The sequence below is a fragment of the Cyclopterus lumpus genome, chromosome 13, assembly GCF_009769545.1.
Source record: "Cyclopterus lumpus isolate fCycLum1 chromosome 13, fCycLum1.pri, whole genome shotgun sequence".
Lineage (NCBI taxonomy): Eukaryota > Metazoa > Chordata > Actinopteri > Perciformes > Cyclopteridae > Cyclopterus > Cyclopterus lumpus.
Genome location: NC_046978.1, coordinates 6,426,162 through 6,452,988, shown reverse-complemented (window position 1 = coordinate 6,452,988; position 26,827 = coordinate 6,426,162). Strand labels below are relative to the sequence as shown.

The 26,827-nt window shown below is 45.5% G+C and overlaps 2 protein-coding genes across 2 annotated transcripts; both read left to right on the top strand.

The window, feature by feature from the left end:
* The first annotated feature begins 1,533 nt into the window (after window positions 1-1,533).
* On the top strand, window positions 1,534-8,511 carry LOC117741754 (extracellular calcium-sensing receptor-like). Its single transcript, XM_034548973.1, is given in 22 exon segments — window positions 1,534-1,559; window positions 2,267-2,436; window positions 3,863-3,989; window positions 4,236-4,410; window positions 4,609-4,737; window positions 4,739-4,765; window positions 4,892-5,044; window positions 5,128-5,328; window positions 5,851-6,021; window positions 6,023-6,232; window positions 6,362-6,492; window positions 6,701-6,797; window positions 6,962-7,085; window positions 7,270-7,454; window positions 7,456-7,533; window positions 7,536-7,656; window positions 7,659-7,744; window positions 7,849-7,863; window positions 7,865-7,932; window positions 8,172-8,265; window positions 8,267-8,315; window positions 8,318-8,511. Coding segments are annotated over 22 exon segments (2,631 nt in total).
* A 495-nt stretch (window positions 8,512-9,006) lies between these two features.
* LOC117741753 (extracellular calcium-sensing receptor-like) lies at window positions 9,007-22,116 on the top strand. Its single transcript, XM_034548972.1, has 15 exons — window positions 9,007-9,518; window positions 9,571-9,954; window positions 15,885-16,054; window positions 17,481-17,607; window positions 17,854-18,010; window positions 18,227-18,382; window positions 18,509-18,661; window positions 18,745-18,945; window positions 19,368-19,847; window positions 19,977-20,107; window positions 20,316-20,412; window positions 20,577-20,700; window positions 20,883-21,355; window positions 21,459-21,539; window positions 21,760-22,116. Exons 1-15 carry the CDS (start codon window positions 9,007-9,009, stop codon window positions 22,114-22,116), a joined length of 3,603 nt encoding a protein of 1,200 aa, XP_034404863.1.
* The last annotated feature ends 4,711 nt before the right edge of the window (window positions 22,117-26,827 follow it).

The window sequence follows — 26,827 nt, the reverse complement described above, 5'->3', positions numbered from 1 at the left end:
ATTGTTGGAAGAGTTGGAATTGTCGATATATAAATTTCATTATTATCAATGCAGAAGGGGTGAGAGGGGGGTCTACTCATGTGCGTGTGTACGTCTTTGATCATGTTACCGGATGAGAGGTATTTCATATTTTTTACACCTCTTTAGCGGTGTCTGAAATGTGTCTGTCCATACCTGATGAATCCCAGTATATTGTTCATACTTTTTGGCGTTGGTAATCTTTGGGCCTCTGGAACCCGGCCAGTGCCGTTCCCAGTCTTCCTGCTCCAGTGAGGGCCTTGTGTGAGTCGCTGGTCCCAGCTGATGTCAGGTGTCTGCTGCAGGTGTCTGGAAGCATATTTTTTTCTTTGCAAACGCCACAGTTTTCCCTTTTTTGCCCACGCTGTTTTAAGTATTTTGTCTTTAATGTCAAATATCTGGAAGTTAACCAGAATAGACCTGGAGACGGTGTCATCCGTAGGTTTCGGGCTGAGTGACTGGTAGGCTCGCTGGATCTGTAGATCTGTGTTGGTATCGAGGGCCAGCTGTGTCTTCAGAAAGTGCTCCATGAATGTTATCATTGAGCTTCCCTTCGTGCCTTCTCAAATCCCATATATGCAAATATTTTTTTCTGCGTGATCTTCCAGATCCGTCACCTTGGCCTGGAGCTGTCCCTGCAGTTTGAGGCAGTAAAGCAGCGCTTACTTCAACTCGGACTTCGCAGTCTCCGTTTGCTGGACTCGCTGCTCTGCTTCTGCTAACCGTTCGCCTTGGTTGTGGACATCTGTGGCCACATTTTGTAGTTCATGGTTTATCTCTATCTTAAAGTTGTTGAATTCCTTCTCAATTTTGTTTCTAAAATCAGTCATTAGTTCCGTTTTCAGGTTTTGAATATCCTTTCCCAGGTTTTGGATGGCTTCAACCGGAGACATGACCCCCTCCTCTGCATGCGGCACTATTTCCTCCGCCGTGACTGTGTTGTCATTCGCCGCTTTCTTTCCTCTTCCCTCGCTGCTCTTACTTTTGCTCATTGTCGCTTTCCTGCATCCAGCCCCCCTCATTCTGGATCATTTGGTATTTTGTATTAACTGTTCTCTTGCATTGGTTAATTTGACCAGGAGAGTCTTCGATCTACGTCGCCATCTTGAAACGCTCACCGGAAGTTGCGAAGGGTTTTTGATCACCCCCTTAGCGATAAAGACATTTCCTCACGCCTGCTTTCCCTACGTCAGGGCTCCCATAGCGTGGCAGATTATTCTGTGGAATTTCAGACAGTTGCATATGGTTCTGGGTGGAGCGACGTATCCCTACAGGGGGTCTTCCACAGAGGGCTTAATAACCCTGTAAGAGAGTGTAACAAGCGTGTGTTACCGCAGGTGGTATTCCCCTGGCACAGAGACACTAGAGACGTGAACTAGTTACTTGTTTTATTCATTTCAGGCCGATGCGGTCTCCGTCGTGCTTTCTGCTGATCTGCTCCTGTGGACCGCACTGTAGGTCCGGCGTTCTGCCGAATCCCAGAACCACTCTCCTTTGTCCACCTGCACTCTTATAATGGGAGCAATCATCATTAGACCCAGGTGAGGCCAATTAGGCCTCCACCTGGTACCGTTCCCCGAGCGCACTCCCCCATCCCCCTCTGCAGCTGAGCCTAACCACACCCAGCCACCACAGAGATGAACTGGTAGTGAGGGACGACAGAGTATTGAGGCCCTCATTGCTTTTGCTGTCAGACTGGAGGGTCGACTTAATGAGTTTAAGGAGTGACCTAGCCACCCTTTTAGTTTAACACCCCTTTCCATTGCCAGATTGTGTATTTATTGTGGCCAGACTGGTCATTGTCTAGCCTCCTGTCCCCGACTGCCAAAAGAGGAGGCTTGTCAGTAGAGGTGGGGATACTGATGAGCCAGACTATTTCCTGTACTACCCCCCTGATCAGAATGCAGCTTCAGGCCACTCGTTTGTAACCTTACGTGCGTTGGTGGATTCGGGAGAGGATGACAGCTTCATCAACGGCAAAATCGTTTCTCCTGCCAGCCGCTCAACACCTCTCTGGGCTCATGCTCTAAACGGAGGACTTCTTGTTCATGTGACCCACATCACGGAACCACTGCACCTGGTATTGTCGGGTAATCACCATGAAGTCATTCAGTGTCATACTATACCCTCTCCTCAAACCCCCATAGTTCTTGGTCAGAGATGATTAAGACTCCACAATCCCCACATTGAGTGGTCCAAGAATAGGGTTCACAGCCGGAGCTCTGTCTGTCATTCTTTTTTGCCTAAGATATGCCCGAGTGCCTTCAGAGGGCGTTACCCCCTCTGTTGACTCGGAACCCCCTGAGCTGTCAGCTATCCCTTCGGTGTATCAGGATCTTTGTGAGGCCTTTAGCAAGAAGCAGGCTCTTTCATTACCCCCGCACCGGCCCTATGACTGTGCCATCAACCTGCTGCTTGGTGTTCCACTCCCCTCCAGTCGGTTATTCAACCTGTCCTGCCCTGAGTGAGAGTCCATGGAGACTTACATTTGAGACTCTCTTGCTGCAGGGATAATTAGGCTGTCATCCTCCACGGTGGGGCTTGATTTTTTCTTTGTGTCCAAGAAGGAGTTCACTACGCCCTGTATTGACTACCGGAGGTTAAATAACATTACTATTAAGAAGTACCCTCTTCCCATTATTAACTCAGCCTTCAAACCCCTCCATGGAGCAACCATTTTTTCAAAGCTAGACTTCCGGAATGCATACCACCTTGTCCACATCAGGGAGGGGGATGAGTGGAAGACTTCCTTCCGGACCTTCCTACGGATTCGGTCATGCCTTTTGGGCTTACTAATGCCCCTGCAGTCTTCCAAACTCTTATCAATGATGTCCTTCATGATTTCCTAAATCGATCAGTTTTTGTTTATTTAGATGATATCTTGATCTTCTCCCAGAACACTGAGGAACACATCAGACATGTGAGGCAGGTTCTCCAGTAGCTACTGGAGAACAAACTACATTAATGCGGAGAAGTGTTCCAACTTAAATTACTCAATGTCAGCAGCACTTAAAGTCATTCTGACTTTTGGAGGGGAAACACTTCAGAGTGTTACCTTTCAAAAGAGACCAAAACCATGTATTTACTCCAAATGGTTCTCCTACAGCTTTCAATTTACTTTGGGTATGCCTGGATAGGCATTTTTCGTGAATTTTACAGGAACCCACACCAATGAAAGAGGAAGTTTGGCCTTGGTAGATGAATGCCTGAAGAAGTTATGTGCCTTTTTATAAGAGCCCACTCTCGTAGCCACACACACTTTTTGCAACTTGGTATGCAGACAAACACACACCTTCACAACGTCACACTTGACCTCCACGCCAAATTACCGCCAAAACTGTGGCTGCCGAAGGGTTGGCAAATTGTTTTGGACCGACTAACCGGCCAACTGACCAAGAGGGTGACCTTGAGTTGCTGGTCACAGCTAACAATTTTATATAATAATATGTTTTTTAAATTATGTCATCTTTCAGATTAATTCTTCCATCTCTTTCCTGTGCCATTGCACAGATTTGATTGTGATTGGTTTATCTGGCGATGACTCATATGACCCATGAAAGCAAGCAAGCATCACCATTTTTATAGCCTACTTCACCAGCCTTTCAGAGAATATGTTGGCAAACTTTCATCTCCGGTACACATTCTTCATTGGGTCTGTATCGACATTATACCATTGTTATGGCTTCTCCCTGGCTGATTCTTTGGGCCTTATTTAGCCTTCTTTTTCCAGTGTTGTCTGATGGAAAGGAAAGGGAAGAACCAAGTTTGGAGAGAAGTGTGGTGAGGAATGAGGAGGGAGTGATTGAGGTCGGTTCTAGCTTACCTCACTGTGTGAAACTGGCAGCCGGTGAGCCTCTGGCCCTGCAATCGGGAGGGGATGTTGTGATCGGAGGGCTTTTCCCTCTGCATTATGTGGCTCCTAAGCAACAGCAAAGTTACCACAGAAAACCTCAGCACACACCTTGCAGAGGGTAAGTGTGAGTATACTGTTGACATCTGATATAATCCCGCATTGAATTTTGTTTTTCTTCATTTTTCTTAATTGCTTTAATTTTTAGACAAAAAAGTGACTGACATAATTTCCTCTTACTATGATTACTAGATCCCTATTGCTCCTGCTCTGTTCATAAGGCTATTTATATTTGGATGTGATACTGTGTTTTCTGTCTCAGGATGAATTACATAGACTGCATTCAAAATTGTTTAATTCTCTGCAGCTTTGACCACAGAGCCTTCCGCTGGATAATGACCATGGTGTTTGCAGTGGAGGAAATAAACCGTAATTTGAGCCTGTTACCAGGGGTTCATTTAGGCTATAGGATTATGGACAGCTGTGACCATGTCCACACCGGCCTGAAAGCTCTTTTGTCTTTAGTCAGTCCATCTAAAGCTGTGATGAATGAGGTGAAAGAAATGGAAGAAATTGAAAAAAGATTAGATGTGTCAAAGGACCGGAGTACTAGATCAGAGGGGGTAAAAGGAGAAGAAAATAAAAGAAAGGAAAGGATGCTGAGCACAGTGAAAAAGAGAGGTTCTGCAATGCTTGAAGCAATGCATAACAGTCTTTTAAATAATGGAAATGACAAAAAGGAAAATGAAACAGGGGAGACAATAGATAGGAGTACACCGTCTCAAACTTTGCCCACATGTCTGGCTGACTCTCCTGTGCCGGCTGTGATTGGCCTTGCATCCTCTTCCCCTACAAGAGCTGTAGCTCACCACCCTTGGCCCTTTTAACTTCCCACTGGTAAGAATGGAATGAAAAAGCAGAAACATGCACAGCACTACATTTTCACATATACTGTCCTTATTTCCTTCACGTTTTTTGGTGATTAATCCCAAAACAACGTTTGATAAGTTTTGTTTTTTATAGGTGAGTTATTTTGCCACTTGTACCTGTCTCACTGACAAGTCTAAGTACCCATCATTCTTGCGGACTGTGCCGAGTGATCTCTTTCAAGTTAGAGGTCTTGTTCAGATGGTCACCTACTTAGGCTGGTTCTGGGTGGGCACAATAGGGACCACGGTGAGATAAGCATTTTTCTTTTTTTTTTACCCCAACAGATAAACATACCAACATGGTTTAAAAAGGCTCTCTTTATATTTCAGGATGACTACAGTCACTATGCTATCCAAGAATTTTCCAGCCAGTTTAGACAACAAGGTGGGTGTCTGGCATTTCATCTAACCATCCCGAAATTACCCACAGCGGCAGAGATACAAGAAATAGCAGACAGGATACAGAGTTCAACCGCAGTGGTAGTGGTGGTGTTTGCTAGAGAGGGACAGCTGCTGGACTTGATCTTAGAGGTAAGGACTCTGTATTAGGTGTTCTCAACCTTTTGTTACTCAAAGCCAACTTGTTTTGTGTCGCCGACTTCTGTGGCCAACACCACGTACCGATCTGATACCAGTTTTTAATAAGAAACCCGAATGCTTCATTTTCTTGAATGGACATTTGTTTGTGTAAAGCAGCATCCGACTTGACTTAGACATTACAATCCAGCCTATACACACACACACACTTTGTACAAAAAACATTTTGTGTCGCTATATCCAAAGAAAGTGGCTTGTTATGTCAGTTAATGTATATGCATGAGCATAAAGTTATATAGTATGCAGCATTTTAAGTCATAATTTGAGAATTAGAATTATCAAAAGATTTAGTTTTGCGCTCATGTTCATCTGTTTGCTTTCTTATTAGATTGTTTGACGTATGCCTTATTTTCCAGCTGGCTCAGAGAAATGCGACAGGAATCCAGTGGGTAGCTAGTGAAGCCTGGGTGACCGCTAGCCTGCTGACCTCACCCCCGCTTCCACTCTCTCTTAGAGGGCACGCTGGGCTTCTCCTTCCCCGGAGTCAGGATCCCAGGCTTGAAAGAGTTCTTGTTGAATATCCGCCCTTCTCCAAAACCTGGGATGGCATTTGTCAACATGTTCTGGGAAGAGCTGTTTAGATGCAGGCTAGAGTTTAAAGGAAACCAATCAGCTGATGCAAAACTATAAAGGTGCTGCTGAAAAGCCTGTATGCACTGGTTCAGAGGATGTGAAGGACATTGACAGCAGCTTTACTGATGTATCTCAGGTCAGAGTATCCTATAATGTTTATAAAGCTGTATATGCCATCGCCCATGCTCTTCACACTTTATTAAACTGTGATTCTGGAGAACATTACGGAAGGTGTGAGAATCGTAAAACATTCACTTCTAGGCAGGCAAGTGAAACGACTACAACATAATAACAGCTATTATTCATTTGAACTCTGTCATTATATTAGTTTTTCCTTGAGTTTTTTCCTTCTCTGTTGTTTATTTTGTTATTTTTTCTTCCTCCTTTCATACAGTTGCTGCAACATCTGAAGAAAGTGAATTTCACCAACCAGTTTGAGGAGAAGATTTCTTTTGACTCCAACGGAGAGCCGGTCCCTCTCTATGACATCATTAACTGGCAGAAGGACAGCAAGGGAGAAATTAGGTATAATATTACCCATCAATACACAGGAATACAATTGTGTTTTAACAATTGTGATTGAGAAGCTTTTTATTTAAGTTGATCCCATCCAACATTCATAGCAAAACTACGAAAAATAATATCAAAGATATCCCACAAAGTTTTTTTTCCGATTATTATTGTCAAATATTTAGTGTGTCCTGATTTTAAAATAATGTCATGCTGTGTTTAGATTTATAAAAGTGGGAAGCTATGATGGTTTCGCTCCATTAAAAGAACAGTTGCAGATAAAGCAGAGCACCATTGTGTGGACAAGTGGACAGTCAGAGGTGGGTCACATGTCCTCTAAAAATGTTTTTGTTTCTTTACAGGATAAGGCATATACATATTATCTGGTGATTAAAATTGCTGATTTCTTTTTGTTGTCCCACCCATCATCTAATTTCCTGCAAAGGAAATCTTGGTTTGTAATTTAAAACCTTTATTTCTTCAGGTGCCTGCATCTCAGTGTAGTTCTCCATGCTCCCCTGGCAGCAGACAGGCCAGACGTCCAGGAGAGCCCCACTGCTGCTTTGATTGTTTGCCCTGTGCAGATGGAGAGATCAGCAACCAGACTGGTGGCCCTTTCATGTTTTTTGTATTCATAACATTTCTAACTTCTGTCTAAAGCAAAAGGCCATTAAACCCACGAAAAAAATGTTGCGCAACTAGAGAGTCATCGAGTCATGCTATATGAATGCAAACTGTTATGTAGAGTTTGAGATTGTGTGTGTTTACACAGTGTATATGTGTCTTTGAAAGGTTCCACTGAGTGCACAAAATGTGCTGAATACTACTGGTCAGACAGAGACCAGGTGAAATGTGTGGCTGGGGTCGAAGAATTCCTGTCTTTCCACGACATCATGGGCATCATCCTGGTCACACTCACACTGCTGGGTGTTGTCCTGACAACCATCGTCACTGCTGTCTTTCAACGTTTCCGTTCCCACACCGATCGTCAAAGCCAACAACGCAGAAATAAGCTTCCTGCTTCTCCTGTCGCTCAAGCTGTGCTTCTTGTGTTCCCATGGTGTTCAATTGGCCAGCCATCTGTGTGGACATGTAGGCTCCGCCAGGCATTATTCGGGGTTAGCTTTGTCCTCTGTCTTTCCTGCCTCCTCGTTAAGACCATAGTTGTTCTCTTGGCTTTCATGCTAATGCACCTGGTTCGAGGGCCCTGAAGCAGTTTGGTCTCTCTCAACAGCGGACCTTGATCCTCTGTACTACAGCTCCTCAGGTGGGTGGACTTTAGAAACCACCAATAATTTGACCTCAAGTTCTGACAATTTACATTTTGTGTGTGTTTTTACAGAATAGCTTATCTTTACATTTTACCTCCAGATTATTCTCTGTGCCGGTTTGTCTTTTGGGTGCACCTCCTTTCCCCATTCAAGAACCCAAACTACCATGCCTTCAACTGGAAAAGTAAGAATGACAGTATCCCACAGTATCTATTTTGATACTGCAATCAGTAGTTCCCAAAGTTAGAAATTATGAAATTCTACCTACACATAGGGACTTTCGTTTTTTGTTATGGAGATTAGAGGGAATCAAAACATACATTTTAATGTGTTATATACACCCTAATGAACATTGTACAATTATTGTTGATTGATCTGTATTTATGTATTGTTGGATGTACCTAGATTGTTGTGGAGTGTAAGGAGCCATGGCCCTCCTGGATTTTATCTGGTCCTGGGCTACATTGGTCTACTGGCCTTCGTCTGCCTCATCCTGGCGTTCCTTGGACGCAAGCTAACCCGATACCTTCAATGAGGCAAAGCTCATCACCTTCAGCATGCTGATCTTCTGGCTGTTTGGATCTCTTTCATCCCAGCTTATGTCAGCTCTCCTGGAAAGTTCACTGTGGCTGTGGAAGTATTTGCTATATTAGCCTCCAGTTTTGGACTGTTACTATGTATTTTTGTGCCAAAATGTTATATAATATTACTGCGGCCTCAAAGAAACATTAAGAAAGGGATGACGAGAAAATATCTCACATGAACTGACCATGTCATGGGTGATAATTTTAAGTGGCCACCAAACAAGCCAAAAGCGACCATTTTTTTTTCATTGAGCTATAAAATGTGTTCTTGTAGCCACATTTTTTAAATTTCTCATGTTCAACCTAGGATAAATGCGTTTCATGTAAAAATATAATTTGATGCTTTTCCATTCTCAGTTTTGATATTATTCTGTGTGGCAAGTGGGGTGTGGTTAGACTCAGGTGTAGAGTGGGTGGAGCGGGGGGGTGGTTCAGGGAACAGTGCCGGGATGATGTCTAATCAGTTTCAGCTGGGGCTGAGGGTTAATCAGCTTCAGCTGGGGTTAATCTGTCTTCTCAATAAAGAGCAGGAGGAAGAGCGAGGAAGGAGACCGGAGCCTGTATGTGTGTTTGTCAGCAAATAAAGCCTTTTGAAACGACCTCAAGCTGTGCGCTGCCTCTGTACCAGTCCGAGACTCACCGGGTAACAGGGAAACCTGTTACAGTGGAGCCCAATGTGGGGCGGACAGATGGAAAACCGGGAGCAGCAGCCGGAGGTGCCGAGCCAGTCGATCGTGGCGCTGGGGCAGATGCTGGCGGGGATCGCTGCGATGCAGAGGGACCAGGCGGAGATGAACCGTTCAGTTCATGGGGGAGCTTCAGTCCAGGCGGAGAGAGGCAAGCGTTCTCGCCCTGGAGCAGCTCGCAGCACGGACAGCTGCGGTTCCACCGCCGGCGGCTTCCTCCGCGTGTATAGACGTGGCCCTTCACCGGATAACAGCAGGGGACGATGCCCAGTCCTTCCTCGACTTGTTCGAGGCAACAGCGGAGGTATGTGGCTGGCCTGCTGCCGATGTGGGCGGTCCGGCTCTTGCCTCTGCTGGCTGGGGAGGCACAGACAGCGGCCTTGGGGACTCCCCCCGGCAGCCAGGCAGAGCTATCCGAATGTGCGCAAGGCGGTGATCGACCGGATGGGCCTGTCCCCAGAGGACCACCGGCGGAGGTTCCGTGAGGCCAGGCTGGGGCGGTAGGACCGTCCCTTCGCTTTTGCGCAGCGGCTCGAGGGACGCGGCCACCAGATGGCTACAACCCGGGGGTCCGGGAACGGCGCTGGAGGTGGTGGAAAAGCTCGTCCTCAAGCAGTTTGTCGGTGGATTACCGTCCGGGACCGCGGCGTGGGTCCGCTGCCACCGGCCGTCGCTGCTGGTGACTGCCATCACTCTAGCGGAGGACCACCTGGCGGTTCATTCACCTGGTAAGGGGGGACAGCGGTCTCATGCCGGCTTCGTTCCGGCCAACACCTGCCCCGCGGAGGAGGCCACCCACACAGGCCCTGGCGGGGTCGACGCCGGCACAGTGTCCGGCACCCCCTCCCGCGGGTCCCCGAGCTACCGCCCCACCCGACAAGCACCGGCACTCTTCCTGACCTACGGTTCTCGAACACCAGGGCAGGAGTGTTGGAGGTGCGGGCAGCCCGGGCACTTCGGAGGTGGGCCAGGTGATTCGGGTTGACGGCTCTCCAACATCTTCCCCCCGAGTCCGGGAGCGACGTTCCCGGTAAGAATCCAGGGGGGGACACACCAGGCGATGGTGGATTCGGGCTGTACGCAGTCTATGATCCACCAGAGCCTGGTTCGACCCGGGGCATTGATGGAGGCATTGTGGGTAAAGATAATGTGTTGTGCATGGGGACGTTCACGAGTATCCTATGGTGTCAGTGGAAATTAGATACGGGGGGAAAAAACATAATTTAAAGGTCGCGGTTAGCTCCCACCTTACGCACCCCCTAATCTTGGGAACAGATTGGCCAGGGTTTAATAAATTAATGGGACAGGTTGCGGGGGTGCGTTCACGGCCTACAGGGACATGCGATATCTGCGCGGTGCTCAGCGGCGACGTGAGGCCGGCCGACACTGCAGACGGGGAGGGGGAACCGGCGGAGCCTCCCGTGGAGACTCCACCGGCTCCCGAGTTTCACTCCATGGAAGATTTTCCACTCGAGCAGTCTCGGGACGACACTCTACGCTCAGCCTTTGACCAAGTGATACGAATTGATGGTCACCTGGTGCGCCCTGACGCAGCGCAGTCATATCCGCACTTTTCATTTATTAGGGACAGACTGTACTGAGTGAGCCGTGACGCTCAGACGGGAGAGGAAAGCACCCAGAAATGATTTTCCAGGCGGCTCATTATAACCCGATGGCTGGTCACATGGGATACGATAAAACACTAGACCGGATAATGACCCGATTTTATTGGCCGGGCATCCGGGCGGATGTGCGCCGTTGGTGTGCGTCCTGCCCGGAGTGTCAATTGGTAAACCCCCCGGCCATTCCGAGGGCGCCTTTGCGTCCTCTGCCATTAATGGAGGTTCCGTTCGAGCGAATCGGCATGGACCTCATCGGGCCATTTCACCGGAGTGCAAGCGGATATCGCTTTGTATTAGTCCTGGTGGATTACGCAACACGATATCCGGAGGCAGTGCCGTTGCGCAACATTTCTGCGAAAAGTGTCGCGCAGGCGCTGTTTCAGGTCATCTCCCGAGTCGGAATCCCGAAAGAGATTCTGACTGACCAGGGCACCCAGTTCATGTCACGAACACTGAGAGAACTTTACGGGTTACTGGGCATCAAGTCTATTCGGACCAGTGTGTACCACCCACAGACAGACGGTCTGGTGGAGCGTCTGAATAAGACTTTGAAGTCCATGATCCGTAAATTTATTAGCGAAGATGTGCGTAATTGGGATAAATGGCTTGACTCTCTGTTGTTTGCAGTGCGGGAGGTCCCCCAGGCCTCCACGGGATTTTCTCCCTTTGAACTTTTGTTCGGCAGGACTCTGAGGGGGGTGCTCGACCTCATTAAAGAAAACTGGGAGGAGGGGCCGAGCACCAGCAAAAACGAGATCCAGTACGTCCTGGACCTGCGAGCAAAGCTCCACACACTGGGTCGGCTGTCACGTGAGAATTTGCTCCAGGCCCAGGGACGGCAACAACGCCTGTACGACAGAGGGGCCAGGCTGAGACAATTCACGCCGGGAGAGAAGGTACTTGTATTGCTTCCTTCTTCCAGCTCTAAACTCCTCGCTAAGTGGCAAGGGCCCTTTGTGGTCACACGGTGAGTGGGGGATGTCGACTATGAGGTGGTGCGTTCTGACAGGGGTGGAGCTACACAGATTTATCACCTCAACCTCCTAAAAGCATGGAGGGAGACGGAGTCTGTTTCTCTGGTGTCTGCGGTATCTGAGAGAGAGGAGCTGGGGCCTGAGGTCCCAAAATCCACCAATCCGGCCTCGCTCCTTTGTGAAGACCATCTCTCCGGGACCCAGAGAACAGATATTGCCCAGTTGCAAGAGCGGTTTTCTGACGTGTTCTCTCTCCTGCCAGGATGTACAAACCTCATCATACACCAGATTGAGACTCCTCCGGGCGTGACGGTGCGGTTACGGCCCTACAGGTTACCTGAACACAAGAGAAAAGTGGTTCAGAGGGAATTGGCTGCTATGCTGGAAATGGGGGTAATAGAAGAGTCACACAGTGCCTGGTGTAGCCCCATCGTTCTTGTTGTCAAGAAGGATGGGTCTATACAGTTCTGTGTGGACTATCGCAGGGTGAATGATGTGTCACGGTTCGATGCTTACCCGATGCCCCGGGTCGACGAACTCCTGGACCGACTGGGCACTGCGCGTTTTTTTACGACCCTGGATTTAACCAAGGGCCTCTGTCGCCAGAGTCCAAGGAAAAGACGGCCTTCTCCACTCCGTTTGGTTTGTACCAATTCACCACGCTTCCCTTTGGATTGTTTGGGGCCCCAGCCACCTTTCAACTCCTCATGGACCAGGTGCTGCGTCCGCACGCTGCATATGCGGCCGCCTACTTGGATGATGTGATCATCCACAGCACCACCTGGGCGGAGCATGTGCAGCGGGTGGGCGCGGTGCTGGAGTCCCTGAGGCAGGCGTGGCTCACTGCCAACCCAGGGAAGTGTGCAGTTGGACGGAGGGAGGTACGGTATCTGGGGTACCATTTGGGCGCCGGGCAGGTGCGCCCTCAGGTAGACAAGACTGCCGCCTGCCCGCCGCCCAAGACAAAAAAAGAGGTGAGGCAGTTTTTGGGGCTGGTGGGCTATTACAGACGGTTTATCCCAAACTCTGACCAGCCCCTTGACTGACCTCACCCGGAAAGGTGCCTCAGATCCAGTCCAGTGGACGGCGCAGTGCCAGTTGGTGTTCGAGAAGGTAAAGCAAGCTCTCTGTGGGGAACCACTCCTTCACACACCTAACTTTTCTCTTCCTTTTACTCTGCAGACTGATGCGTCGAACAGAGGGCTGGGGGCTGTTTTGTCCCAGCAGGTAGAGGGGGTTGACCGCCCAGTCCTGTACATCAGCCGGAAGCTGTCAGAGAGAGAGGCCAGGTACAGCACGGTGGAGAAGGAGTGCCTGGCCATCCGGTGGGCGGTCGACTCCCTGCGCTACTACCTCCTGGGACGCTCATTCACCCTCTGGTTGGACCATGCCCCGCTGCAGTGGCTCCACCGCATGAAAGATACCAACGCCCGGATCACTCGGTGGTATCTGGCTTTACAGCCTTTTAATTTCAAGGTGATTCATAGGCCGGGGACGCAGATGGTCGTGGCCGACTTCCTCTCCCGCTCTCATGGGGGGCGGGGGGGGGGGGGGGGGGAGTAGGTTAGGCCAGATGGCACCCTGGCCTAAAACGGGCGGTGGAGGTATGTGGCAGTGGGGTTTGGTTAGACTCAGGTGTAGAGTGGGTGGAGCGGGGGTGTGGTTCAGGGAACAGTGCCGGGATGATGTCTAATCAGTTTCAGCTGGGGCTGAGGGTTAATCGGTCTTCTCAATAAAGAGCAGGAGGAAGAGCGAGGAAGGAGACCGGAGCCTGTATGTGTGTTTGTCAGCAAATAAAGCCTTTTGAAACGACCTCAAGCTGTGCGCTGCCTTTGTACCAGTCCGAGACTCACCGGGTAACAGGGAAACCCGTTACATTCTGCTTCTCTTAACCGGGTTATTTAAACCATTCACATTCCAAGATGTTACTTTAAAGTTACTGTAGTAACTTTAAATTAAATTATTATGGGATACATGTATCCCATAATAATCTGTCCTAATCTGATCATCAATCTGTCCTGTCCTATCCCTTTCTGCAAATACAATAAAAAAATCTATTTTCCCTCTTGTGCCAGTCAATTGAGCTTCTTCCGGTCATTTGTACTCCGTCCATATATCGAGGGACCCGAGAACAAGCAACAGTTCAAAAAGTAAATAAATATTAAATTGTTGGAAGAGTTGGAATTGTCGATATATAAAGTTCATTATCAATGCAGAAGGGGTGAGAGGGGGTCTACTCATGTGCGTGTGTACGTCTTTGATCATGTTACCGGATGAGAGGTATTTCATATTTTTTACACCTCTAGCGGTGTCTGAAATGTGTCTGTCCATACCTGATGAATCCCAGTATATTGTTCATACTTTTTGGCGTTGGTAATCTTTGGGCCTCTGGAACCCGGCCAGTGCCGTTCCCAGTCTTCCTGCTCCAGTGAGGGCCTTGTGTGAGTCGCTGATGTCAGGTGTCTGCAGGTGTCTGGAAGCATATTTGTTTCTTTGCAAATGCCACCGTTTTCCCTTTTTTGCCCACGCTGTTTTAAGTATTTTGTCTTTAATGTAAAATATCTGCAAGTTAACCAGAATAGACCTGGAGACGGTGTCATCCGTAGGTTTCGGGCTGAGTGACTGGTAGACTCGCTGGATCTGTAGATCTGTGTTGGTATCAAGGGCCAGCTGTGTCTTCAGAAAGTGCTCCATGAATGTTATCATTGAGCTTCCCTTCGTGCCTTCTCAAATCCCATATATGCAAATATTTTTTTCTGCGTGATCTTCTACATCCGTCACCTTGGCCTGGAGCTGTCTCTGCAGTTTGAGGCAGTAAAGCAGCGCTTACTTCAACTCGGACTTCGCAGTCTCCGTTTGCTGGACTCGCTGCTCTGCTTCTGCTAACCGTTCGCCTTGGTTGCGGACATCTGTGGACACATTTTGTAGTTCATGGTTTATCTCTATCTTAAAGTTGTTGAATTCCTTTTCAATGTTGTTTCTAAAATCAGTCTTTTAGTTCCGTTTTCAGGTTTTGAATATCCTTTCCCAGGTTTTGGATGGCTTCAACCGGAGACATGACCCCCTCCTCTGCATGCGGCACTATTTCCTCCGCCGTGACCGTGTTGTCGTTCGCCGCTTTCTTTCCTCTTCCCTCGCTGCTCTTACTTTTGCTCATTGTCGCTTTCCTGCATCCAGCCCCCCTCATTCTGGATCATTTGGTATTTCGTATTAACTGTTCTCTTGCATTGGTTAATTTGACCAGGAGAGTCTTCGATCTACGTCGCCATCTTGAAACGCTCACCGGAAGTTGCGAAGGGTTTTTGATCACCCCCTTAGCGATAAAGACATTTCCTCACGCCTGCTTTCCCTACGTCAGGGCTCCCATAGCGTGGCTAACCGTGGCCAATTAGGCCTCCACCTGGTACCGTTCCCCGAGCGCACTCCCCCATCCACCTCTGCAGCTGAGCCTAACCACACCCAGCCACCACAGAGATGAACTGGTAGTGAGGGACGACAGAGTATTGAGGCCCTCATTGCTTTTGCTGTCAGACTGGAGGGTCGACTTAATGAGTTTAAGGAGTGACCTAGCCACCCTTTTAGTTTAACACCCCTTTCCATTGCTTCCCCCCCCCCCCCACACACTTCCATGAGGACCAGCCACAGCCCTGTTTTAAGTTGCCAGAGCCCTGTTTCAAGTCCCATCCTGGCTTCCCGGCTCTCCACACCTCAGCAGAGGAAGCCATGCTGCTGGGCAGAACACGCCTTTCAGCACAGGAGTGGTGCCGTAGGATCAGAGCCAGATTGTGTATTTATTGTGGCCAGACTGGTCATTTTCTAGCCTCCTGTCCCCGACAGCCAAAAGAGGAGGCTTGTCAGTAGAGGTGGGGATACTGATGAGCCAGACTATTTCCTGTACTACCCCCCTGATCAGAATGCAACTTCAGGCCACTCGTTTGTAACAGTCCCTCCCCTTACGTGCGTTGGTGGATTCGGGAGAGGATGACAGCTTCATCAACGGCAAAATCGTTTCTCCTGCCAGCCGCTCAACACCTCTCTGGGCTCATGCTCTAAACGGAGGACTTCTTGTTCATGTGACCCACATCACGGAACCACTGCACCTGGTATTGTCGGGTAATCACCATGAAGTCATTCAGTGTCATACTATACCCTCTCCTCAAACCCCCATAGTTCTTGGTCAGAGATGATTAAGACTCCACAATCCCCACATTGAGTGGTCCAAGAATAGGGTTCACAGCCGGAGCTCTGTCTGTCATTCTTTTTGCCTAAGATATGCCCGAGCGCCTTCAGAGGGCGTTACCCCCTCTGTTGACTCGGAACCCCCTGAGCTGTCAGCTATCCCTTCGGTGTATCAGGATCTTTGTGAGGCCTTTAGCAAGAAGCAGGCTCTTTCCATACCCCCGCACCGGCCCTATGACTGTGCCATCAACCTGCTGCTTGGTGTTCCACTCCCCTCCAGTCGGTTATTCAACCTGTCCTGCCCTGAGTGAGAGTCCATGGAGACTTACATTTGAGACTCTCTTGCTGCAGGGATAATTAGGCTGTCATCCTCCACGGTGGGGGCTTGATTTTTTCTTTGTGTCCAAGAAGGAGTTCACTACGCCCCTGTATTGACTACTGGGGGTTAAATAACATTACTATTAAGAAGTACCCTCTTCCCATTATTAACTCAGCCTTCAAACCCCTCCATGGAGCAACCATTTTTTCAAAGCTAGACTTCCGGAATGCATACCACCTTGTCCACATCAGGGAGGGGGATGAGTGGAAGACTTCCTTCCGGACCTCCCTACGGTATTTGGTCATGCCTTTTGGGCTTACTAATGCCCCTGCAGTCTTCCAAACTCTTATCAATGATGTCCTTCATGATTTCCTGAATCGATCAGTTTTTGTTTATTTAGATGACATCTTGATCTTCTCCCAGAACACTGAGGAACACATCAGACATGTGAGGCAGGTTCTCCAGTAGCTACTGGAGAACAAACATTAATGCGAAGAAGTGTTCCAACTTAAATTACTCAATGTCAGCAGCACTTAAAGTCATTCTGACTGTTTGAGGGGAAACACTTCAGAGTGTTACCTTTCAAAAGAGACCAAAACCATGTATTTACTCCAAATGGTTCTCCTACAGCTTTCAATTTACTTTGGGTATGCCTGGATAGGCATTTTTCGTGAATTTTACAGGAACCCACACCAATGAAAGAGGAAGTTTGGCCTTGGTAGATGAATGCCTGAAGAAGTTATGTGCCTTTTTATAAGAGCCCACTCTCGTAGCCACACACACTTTTTGCAACTTGGTATGCAGACAAACACACACCTTCACAACGTCACACTTGACCTCCACGCCAAATTACCGCCAAAACTGTGGCTGCCGAAGGGTTGGCAAATTGTTTTGGACCGACTAACCGGCCAACTGACCAAGAGGGTGACCTTGAGTTGCTGGTCACAGCTAACAATTTTATATAATAATATGTTTTTTAAATTATGTCATCTTTCAGATTAATTCTTCCATCTCTTTCCTGTGCCAGTGCACAGATTTGATTGTGATTGGTTTATCTGGCGATGACTCATATGACCCATGAAAGCAAGCAAGCATCACCATTTTTATAGCCTACTTCAACAGCCTTTCAGAGAATATGTTGGCAAACTGTCATCTCCGGTACACATTCTTCATTGGGTCTGTATCGACATTATACCATTGTTATGGCTTCTCCCTGGCTGATTCTTTGGGCTTTATTTAGCCTTCTTTTTCCAGTGTTGTCTGATGGAAAGGAAAGGGAAGAACCAAATTTGGAGAGAAGTGTGGTGAGGAATGAGGAGGGAGTGATTGAGGTCGGTTCTAGCTTACCTCACTGTGTGAAACTGGCAGCCGGTGAGCCTCTGGCCCTGCAATCGGGAGGGGATGTTGTGATCGGAGGGCTTTTCCCTCTGCATTATGTGGCTCCTAAGCAACAGCAAAGTTACCACAGAAAACCTCGGAACACACCTTGCGGAGGGTAAGTGTGAGTATACTGTTGACATCTGATATAATCCCGCATTGAATTTTGTTTTTCTTCATTTTTCTTAATTGCTTTAATTTTTAGACAAAAAAGTGACTGACATAATTTCCTCTTACTATGATTATTAGATCCCTATTGCTCCTGCTCTGTTCATAGGGCTATTTAAATTTGGATGTGATACTGTGTTTTCTGTCTCAGGATGAATTACATAGACTGCATTCAAAATTGTTTAATTCTCTGCAGCTTTGACCACAGAGCCTTCCGCTGGATAATGACCATGGTGTTTGCAGTGGAGGAAATAAACCGTAATTTGAGCCTGTTACCAGGGGTTCATTTAGGCTATAGGATTATGGACAGCTGTGACCATGTCCACACCGGCCTGAAAGCTCTTTTGTCTTTAGTCAGTCCATCTAAAGCTGTGATGAATGAGGTGAAAGAAATGGAAGAAATTGAAAAAAGATTAGATGTGTCAAAGGACCGGAGTACTAGATCAGAGGGGGTAAAAGGAGAAGAAAATAAAAGAAAGGAAAGGATGCTGAGCACAGTGAAAAAGAGAGGTTCTGCAATGCTTGAAGCAATGCATAACAGTCTTTTAAATAATGGAAATGACAAAAAGGAAAATGAAACAGGGGAGACAATAGATAGGAGTACACCGTCTCAAACTTTGCCCACATGTCTGGCTGACTCTCCTGTGCCGGCTGTGATTGGCCTTGCATCCTCTTCCCCTACAAGAGCTGTAGCTCACACCCTTGGCCCTTTTAACTTCCCACTGGTAAGAATGGAATGAAAAAGCAGAAACATGCACAGCACTACATTTTCACATATACTGTCCTTATTTCCTTCACGTTTTTTGGTGATCAATCCCAAAACAACGTTTGATAAGTTTTGTTTTTTATAGGTGAGTTATTTTGCCACTTGTACCTGTCTCACTGACAAGTCTAAGTACCCATCATTCTTGCGGACTGTGCCAAGTGATCTCTTTCAAGTTAGAGGTCTTGTTCAGATGGTCACCTACTTAGGCTGGTTCTGGGTGGGCACAATAGGGACCACGGTGAGATAAGCATTTTTCTTTTTTTTTTACCCCAACAGATAAACATACCAACATGGTTTAAAAAGGCTCTCTTTATATTTCAGGATGACTACAGTCACTATGCTATCCAAGAATTTTCCAGCCAGTTTAGACAACAAGGTGGGTGTCTGGCATTTCATCTAACCATCCCGAAATTACCCACAGCGGCAGAGATACAAGAAATAGCAGACAGGATACAGAGTTCAACCGCAGTGGTAGTGGTGGTGTTTGCTAGAGTGGGAGAGCTGCTGGACTTGAGCTTAGAGGTAAGGACTCTGTATTAGGTGTTCTCAACCTTTTGTTACTCAAAGCCAACTTGTTTTGTGTCGCCGACTTCTGTGGCCAACACCACGTACCGATCTGATACCAGTTTTTAATAAGAAACCCGAATGCTTCATTTTCTTGAATGGACATTTGTTTGTGTAAAGCAGCATCCGACTTGACTTAAACATTACAATCCAGCCTATACACACACACACACTTTGTACAAAAAACATTTTGTGTCACTATATCCAAAGAAAGTGGCTTGTTATGTCAGTTAATGTATATGCATGAGCATAAAGTTATATAGTATGCAGCATTTTAAGTCATAATTTGAGAATTAGAATTATCAAAAGATTTAGTTTTGCGCTCATGTTCATCTGTTTGCTTTCTTATTAGATTGTTTGACGTATGCCTTATTTTCCAGCTGGCTCAGAGAAATGCGACAGGAATCCAGTGGGTAGCTAGTGAAGCCTGGGTGACCGCTAGCCTGCTGACCTCACCCCGCTTCCACTCTCTCTTAGAGGGCACGCTGGGCTTCTCCTTCCCCGGAGTCAGGATCCCAGGCTTGAAAGAGTTCTTGTTGAATATCCGCCCTTCTCCAAAACCTGGGATGGCATTTGTCAACATGTTCTGGGAAGAGCTGTTTAGATGCAGGCTAGAGTTTAAAGGAAACCAATCAGCTGATGCAAACTATAAAGGTGCTGCTGAAAAGCCTGTATGCACTGGTTCAGAGGATGTGAAGGACATTGACAGCAGCTTTACTGATGTATCTCAGGTCAGAGTATCCTATAATGTTTATAAAGCTGTATATGCCATCGCCCATGCTCTTCACACTTTATTAAACTGTGATTCTGGAGAACATTACGGAAGGTGTGAGAATCGTAAAACATTCACTTCTAGGCAGGCAAGTGAAACGACTACAACATAATAACAGCTATTATTCATTTGAACTCTGTCATTATATTAGTTTTTCCTTGAGTTTTTTCCTTCTCTGTTGTTTATTTTGTTATTTTTTCTTCCTCCTTTCATACAGTTGCTGCAATATCTGAAGAAAGTGAATTTCACCAACCAGTTTGAGGAGAAGATTTCTTTTGACTCCAACGGAGAGCCGGTCCCTCTCTATGACATCATTAACTGGCAGAAGGACAGCAAGGGAGAAATTAGGTATAATATTACCCATCAATACACAGGAATACAATTGTGTTTTAATAATTGTGATTGAGAAGCTTTTTATTTAAGTTGATCCCATCCAACATTCATAGCAAAACTACGAAAAATAATATCAAAGATATCCCACAAATTTTTTTTTCCGATTATTATTGTCAAATATTTAGTGTGTCCTGATTTTAAAATAATGTCATGCTGTGTTTAGATTTATAAAAGTGGGAAGCTATGATGGTTTCGCTCCATTAAAAGAACAGTTGCAGATAAAGCAGAGCACCATTGTGTGGACAAGTGGACAGTCAGAGGTGGGTCACATGTCCTCTAAAAATGTTTTTGTTTCTTTACAGGATAAGGCATATACATATTATCTGGTGATTAAAATTGCTGATTTCTTTTTGTTGTCCCACCCATCATCTAATTTCCTGCAAATGAAATCTTGGTTTGTAATTTAAAACATTTATTTCTTCAGGTGCCTGCATCTCAGTGTAGTTCTCCATGCTCCCCTGGCAGCAGACAGGCCAGACGTCCAGGAGAGCCCCACTGCTGCTTTGATTGTTTGCCCTGTGCAGATGGAGAGATCAGCAACCAGACTGGTGTCCCTTTCATGTTTTTTGTATTCATAACATTTCTAACTTCTGTCTAAAGCAAAAGGCCATTAAACCCACGAAAAAAATGTTGCGCAACTAGAGTCATCGAGTCATGCTATATGAATGCAAACTGTTATGTAGAGTTTGAGATTGTGTGTGTTTACACAGTGTGTATGTGTCTTTGAAAGGTTCCACTGAGTGCACAAAATGTGCTGAATACTACTGGTCAGACAGAGACCAGGTGAAATGTGTGGCTGGGGTCGAAGAATTCCTGTCTTTCCACAACATCATGGGCATCATCCTGGTCACACTCACACTGCTGGGTGTTGTCCTGACAACCATCGTCACTGCTGTCTTTCAACGTTTCCGTTCCACACCGATCGTCAAAGCCAACAACGCAGAAATAAGCTTCCTGCTTCTCCTGTCGCTCAAGCTGTGCTTCTTGTGTTCCCTGGTGTTCATTGGCCAGCCATCTGTGTGGACATGTAGGCTCCGCCAGGCATTATTCGGGGTTAGCTTTGTCCTCTGTCTTTCCTGCCTCCTCGTTAAGACCATAGTTGTTCTCTTGGCTTTTCATGCTAATGCACCTGGTTCGAGGGCCCTGAAGCAGTTTGGTCTCTCTCAACAGCGGACCTTGATCCTCTGTACTACAGCTCCTCAGGTGGGTGGGCTTTAGAACCACCAATAATTTGACCTCAAGTTCTGACAATTTACATTTTGTGTGTGTTTTTACAGAATAGCTTATCTTTACATTTTACCTCCAGATTATTCTCTGTGCCGGTTGTCTTTTGGGTGCACCTCCTTTCCCATTCAAGAACCCAAACTACCATGCCTCAACTAGAAAAGTAAGAATGACAGTATCCCACAGTATCTATTTTGATACTGCCATCAGTAGTTCCCAAAGTGAGAAATTATGAAATTCTACCTACACATAGGGACTTTCATTTTTGTTATGGAGATTAGAGGGAAACCAAACATACATTTGAATGTGTTATATACACCCTAATGAACATTGTACAATTATTGTAGATTGATCTGTATTTATGTATTGTTGGATGTACCTAGATTGTTGTGGAGTGTAAGGAGCCATGGCCTCCTGGATTTTATCTGGTCCTGGGCTACATTGGTCTACTGGCCTTCGTCTGCCTCATCCTGGCGTTCCTTGGACGCAAGCTACCCGATACCTTCAATGAGGCAAAGCTCATCACCTTCAGCATGCTGATCTTCTGGGCTGTTTGGATCTCTTTCATCCCAGCTTATGTCAGCTCTCCTGGAAAGTTCACTGTGGCTGTGGAAGTATTTGCTATATTAGCCTCCAGTTTTGGACTGTTACTATGTATTTTTGTGCCAAAATGTTATATAATATTACTGCGGCCTCAAAGAAACATTAAGAAAGGGATGACGAGAAAATATCTCACATGAACTGACCATGTCATGGGTGATAATTTTAAGTGGCCACCAAGCAAACCAAAAGCGCACATTTTTTATTATGAAAATACATTTGAATGTGAAACTAATTAAAATGACACACTAAACATCTGTCTAGGTTTTAATTTTTAAAACATTCCACAAGTATTGGGACCTTTGCCTCATTACTGTCAATGATTACAATGTGTGGGTGTACACTTTTTCCTCTTGCCGTGTGTCTCTTTCACAATAACCCTTTTACTTGACAGATGAAGTCCATGCCCCATATTCACTCCCTGAAAAGGTGGTGCTTTTGTTTCAAATAGAAAGGAAAACCTAGTCTATCTAATTTTCTGAACCACTGCATTTGAGGATTAAACGGTAACTTGGGTCATTTGAAGGAGAGTTTAATTTCGGTGGTATATATTCTTATGGTTGTGAAACGTCTTATTAGGGAGATTGGTCATTTACACCTTGCCAAGTTATGGTTAAGGTTACTTTAGTGTCTCCCATATATTGTCTTGGGAATAGATGATCCCAAATCCTTAAACACATGAGTGTGGGGGTTATTTTTTTTAAATGGCATTCGAATGCCTTTTGCATTGATGCAACCTGATGTAAGGATACAAAAAGTTAACACTGAGTGAAATAATAAATTCTGTTGCAAATTAATTTTGCAGTACTAATGCAGATAAAGTCATCTGCACAGAGATCGTTGCACAGTTATTTCTTCATTCATTTCCCATTCATCTCTTTCATTTTACATCCAATGACACATCGTGGCGCTTTCATGGCACAAAATAGAAGGTAAAATCAGTACCCAGAGCCATATGTCTCATTACAGACTCACTCTGAATTTGTAACGTTATATTGTATCAATAAAAACAATAATATATCGGTTATCAGTGTTTAACAAAAAAATGTTATGACCGTATGATATGATGTCTGTGCATCAAGTTTTAAACATTTAAACCAATAGTGTTATTTGTGCTAGTGAGCCATAACAATTATATAAGCACTTTTCAATTGTAAAAGATAAAAGCAAAGTCAAACATTAAATCAAATTCTGCTCAATATTTCATCACACCCGGAGTGCAGAGGAGAGGGTCAGACTGTTTGCTCCTGACCCTCGTGGTCAGCTGTGGAGCACACTGCTGCTAATTAAATGTATTCCTTTGTTGTAGAAATCCAAGATCATATCAAATAATAATTGAAGAACAGAGCCTCAATAGTTTTCAATAATAAATTCCCTGGAGTGCTCCGATCTGAAGGCAATGTCATTCAATTCAATTCAGTTTATTTTGTATAGCCCAATATCACAAATTACGAATTTTCCTCAGAGGGCTTTACAATCTGTACACATACGACATCCCTGTCCCATGACCTCACATCGAATCAGGAAAAACTCCCCAAAAATAACTTCAAAAATTCACAGGGAAAAAAAGGAAGAAACCCTTTAGGAGAGCAACGGAGGAGGATCCCTCTCCCCGGATGGACAGATGCAATAGATGTCATGTGTACAGAATGAACAGCATTACAAAGTTACATAAACACATTACATGAATATGACAATGTATGAATGGAACTCCAATCCATGAAACAGAAGGAGGTAGAGAGGAGGGGGGCCAGGCACCAGAGGTGTCAAAAGTATTCATTACTCAAGTAGAAGTAGAGATACTAGGGTTTAAAAATACTTCTGTAAAAGTAGAAGTATCAACTCAAGCTTTTTACTTAAGTAAAAGTATAAAAGTACAGAGGAAAACTACTTAAAAGTAAAAGTAATGTAAGGGGAATTTTTTTTCCATTAAGGACAAACTCTTAAGCCGCGTCTCAGGGGCCTATAGTGCACTACCCCACCTCCCCCCAAAACAATCGTTTTTCTAAAGGCCATAATGACTATAATGTTATTAATTAAAATGTTATGTTGAAAAATGTGGGATGCACTAGGCTACCCGTTTCAGCTGCATATGTGCCCATTGAAAATTATCACATTTTATTACAATGCAAATACGTTAAAGTACCATATGTGTACTACTGAGCATTAACATGCATTTCATGGAGCGGAAGACATGATAACTAGTTGCCTATAAGTATTGTAATAGTGCAAAAAGTCAAACTTCAGTGGAATGTTATCAATAACCTTTATTGGAAGAGACCTTGAGACCTTTGGACTCAATCCTGTATGTACAACAACACTACCAATAGGCTTTGTTCAGCCGAAAAAGCAGCAGGTTCTCAAAGTTGTTTGAGCCAATGCATGCTCTTCTTGGCCTGAAGATGAGCCCTGCAACACTAAACAGTCTGTCACAGGCTGCTGAGGCAGGGAGTGACGTATTATACTTAAGTGAAAGCTGGCACAGAGCTGGGAAGGACTTCAATACATCTACTGTGTCTCCTCCTGGGCACCCCAGGTACGAATCCAACTGCTGGGTCGTTTCAAGAGGGCCGGTCTTCAAGGAGGAAAAGAAGTCCTCTTCCTCAGATGATTGGGAGCCCTCAATGACGTGATTCTCAGCCTGACAGTCCAAGTGGCTTCTAATATAGTCAAGGCCTGTGGAATAAAAAATAATAATAATCAGGATAATTTAGACCATATGACAGTATTGTAATTGTGTATTGGATTGTGTGTGTGTGTCAATGTAAATGTAATTTCACTGTCTCCATAGAAATTACACATACTGAGGGGAAGTTGAGAAGTGAGACACTTACCAAGTTTGAGGATATTTCTGTTACTTGTCCAGCAGGTCTTAAATTTGGGAACTAGAATGGCTGCGGCTATTAGCTCTGGATCTGCAAGCATCTCTCCGAAGCGTTTTTGAAGGCCTGAAAGAAGTGCCGTAATCAAAGGCTTACAGAACTTGGAGGCGACGTGAAGGTGCTGGAGCTTGGTCCTTAGCAGAGTTATGGTTGGGACCAACCGTCCCATCGGCACACTGGTTTCTCCCTGAAAGGACGTCAAGTGCCTTGGCAATTGGGTTCCATTGTCTTTGCATATTCTGCAAGAAAAGTTCCACTGGAGTAAACCTGTACAAAGAAGAAAAGAAAAACACAACATGGAACATTTAGCCTACTTGATGTAGCACCCTTTAACTGGATAGTTAAAAAGGAAACATATTGTCATCCGAGACTTTTAGAAATGTAGTTGTGTTTGCTACAAAATAACACCCATAGTCAATTTGGGGGACTGCTTTTGGCATAGTGCATAATTGTTTCTACAGTACATCAAAGTATAAAACTGTAACTTAATCTATTGTTAATCACTTCATTATAACATTTGGCTAAAGTCGAATATCAATCTCACACAGAGCCCACTGTTGTAACTTGTTTGATTAGATGATTGACTTTATTGTGAAGAGCATGGAAACAAGAAGTGCGAACAATATTGACGTTACGTGTGGAAAATATACATGTCGGGTGCAAGAGCGCGTTCTAAATCGCTTTAACAGTTTGTAATGCTGCAGTTCAATAGTAAAGTGATTCCGTTCATACAAGAACGTGTCCTGGTCCTCATTAGAAGCTCCACTTTATTACAACCCACCAAACGAACTAGCAACGTTGAATCATAGCCTAGCTACTGCTAAGCAAGCAAACCATGGCATGCCTTGGCATGCACCTAGCCATAGCAAAACATGGCAAATTTACGTTACTACAATATTTGTCAATAATTGACTGATAATAACAAACCTTTCAGCTTACCTCAATATGCTTTTTTCAAATTCGACCGACGAGTTTTTGAAAGCCATTAGCTCGTGGTACTTGGGTGTGCAGAGCTTGCAGCGCATTCGAAATTAATTGTTTTTACACCCAACAATCTCAAAAAATTCTTCCAGGTACAGCCAGGGATGTACAAGGGTTGGCTGTTCTTGTTGGCTATCAACCTCCTCGCTGATATTTGGTTGGGAGTGGGCTTTTTTCGCTCTACTTCTCTGAAACGGACATCATTTTAAGAGGCTTTTCTGCTGTCCTTGCTGGAGAGTGACGTGATTTGTAACGGTTGATTTGTGTCATCTGCAGGTGCATCGCGTAGAAAACCAATAGGGTGTCGGAATGGTTATGTTTATACTTCTCATCCCACAATCAGAATCAAATTCATTCTATCCGGATGGCGCGATTTATCTGGCTAGGTTTTTTTTTGTGTGTTTTTGAGCGATGACGAGCCGGAATGAAAACAAAACCAAATGAAATAGTAACAAGGCTATTTTTAAAATGTAGGGAGTAGAAAGTACAGATATTTGCGTGAAAATGTAAGGACTAGAAGTAAAAAGTCGTCTGAAAAATAAATACTCCAGTAAAGTACAGATACCCAACATTTCTACTTAAGTAAAGTAACGAGTACTTCGTTACTTTACTTAAGTAGAAATGCGAGGCGCATCAGCAGGGCCAACGCGGGAGGCCGGCTCACCAGGCATCAGACACCGCATTTAGTGAGCGCAGCTCTCTAGTGGGGCAATATGGTACTACAAGCTCCTTAAGATATGATGGTGCATCACCAATCAAGGCTTTGTAGTGAGGAGAAGATTTTAAATGTGATTCTTGATTTTACAGGGAGCCAGAGCAGAGCAGCTAATACAGGAGTAATGTGATCTCTTTTCTTAGTTTTTGTGAGTACACGAGCTGCAGCATTCTGGATCAACTGGAGGGATTTAAGAGACTTATTAGAGCAGCGTGATAAGGAGTTGCAGTAATCTAGTCTGGAAGTAACAAACGCGTGAACCAGCTTTTCTGC

Bases quoted from the DNA above. Each gene is read 5' to 3' on its own strand.
- LOC117741753 (XM_034548972.1), top strand. From the start codon at position 9,007: ATGTGGGGCGGACAGATGGAAAACCGGGAGCAGCAGCCGGAGGTGCCG. The intron at 18,662-18,744 runs GTGAGATAAGCA...TTTATATTTCAG, and splicing joins TGGGCACAATAGGGACCACG to GATGACTACAGTCACTATGC. The intron at 18,946-19,367 runs GTAAGGACTCTG...CTTATTTTCCAG, and splicing joins TGCTGGACTTGAGCTTAGAG to CTGGCTCAGAGAAATGCGAC.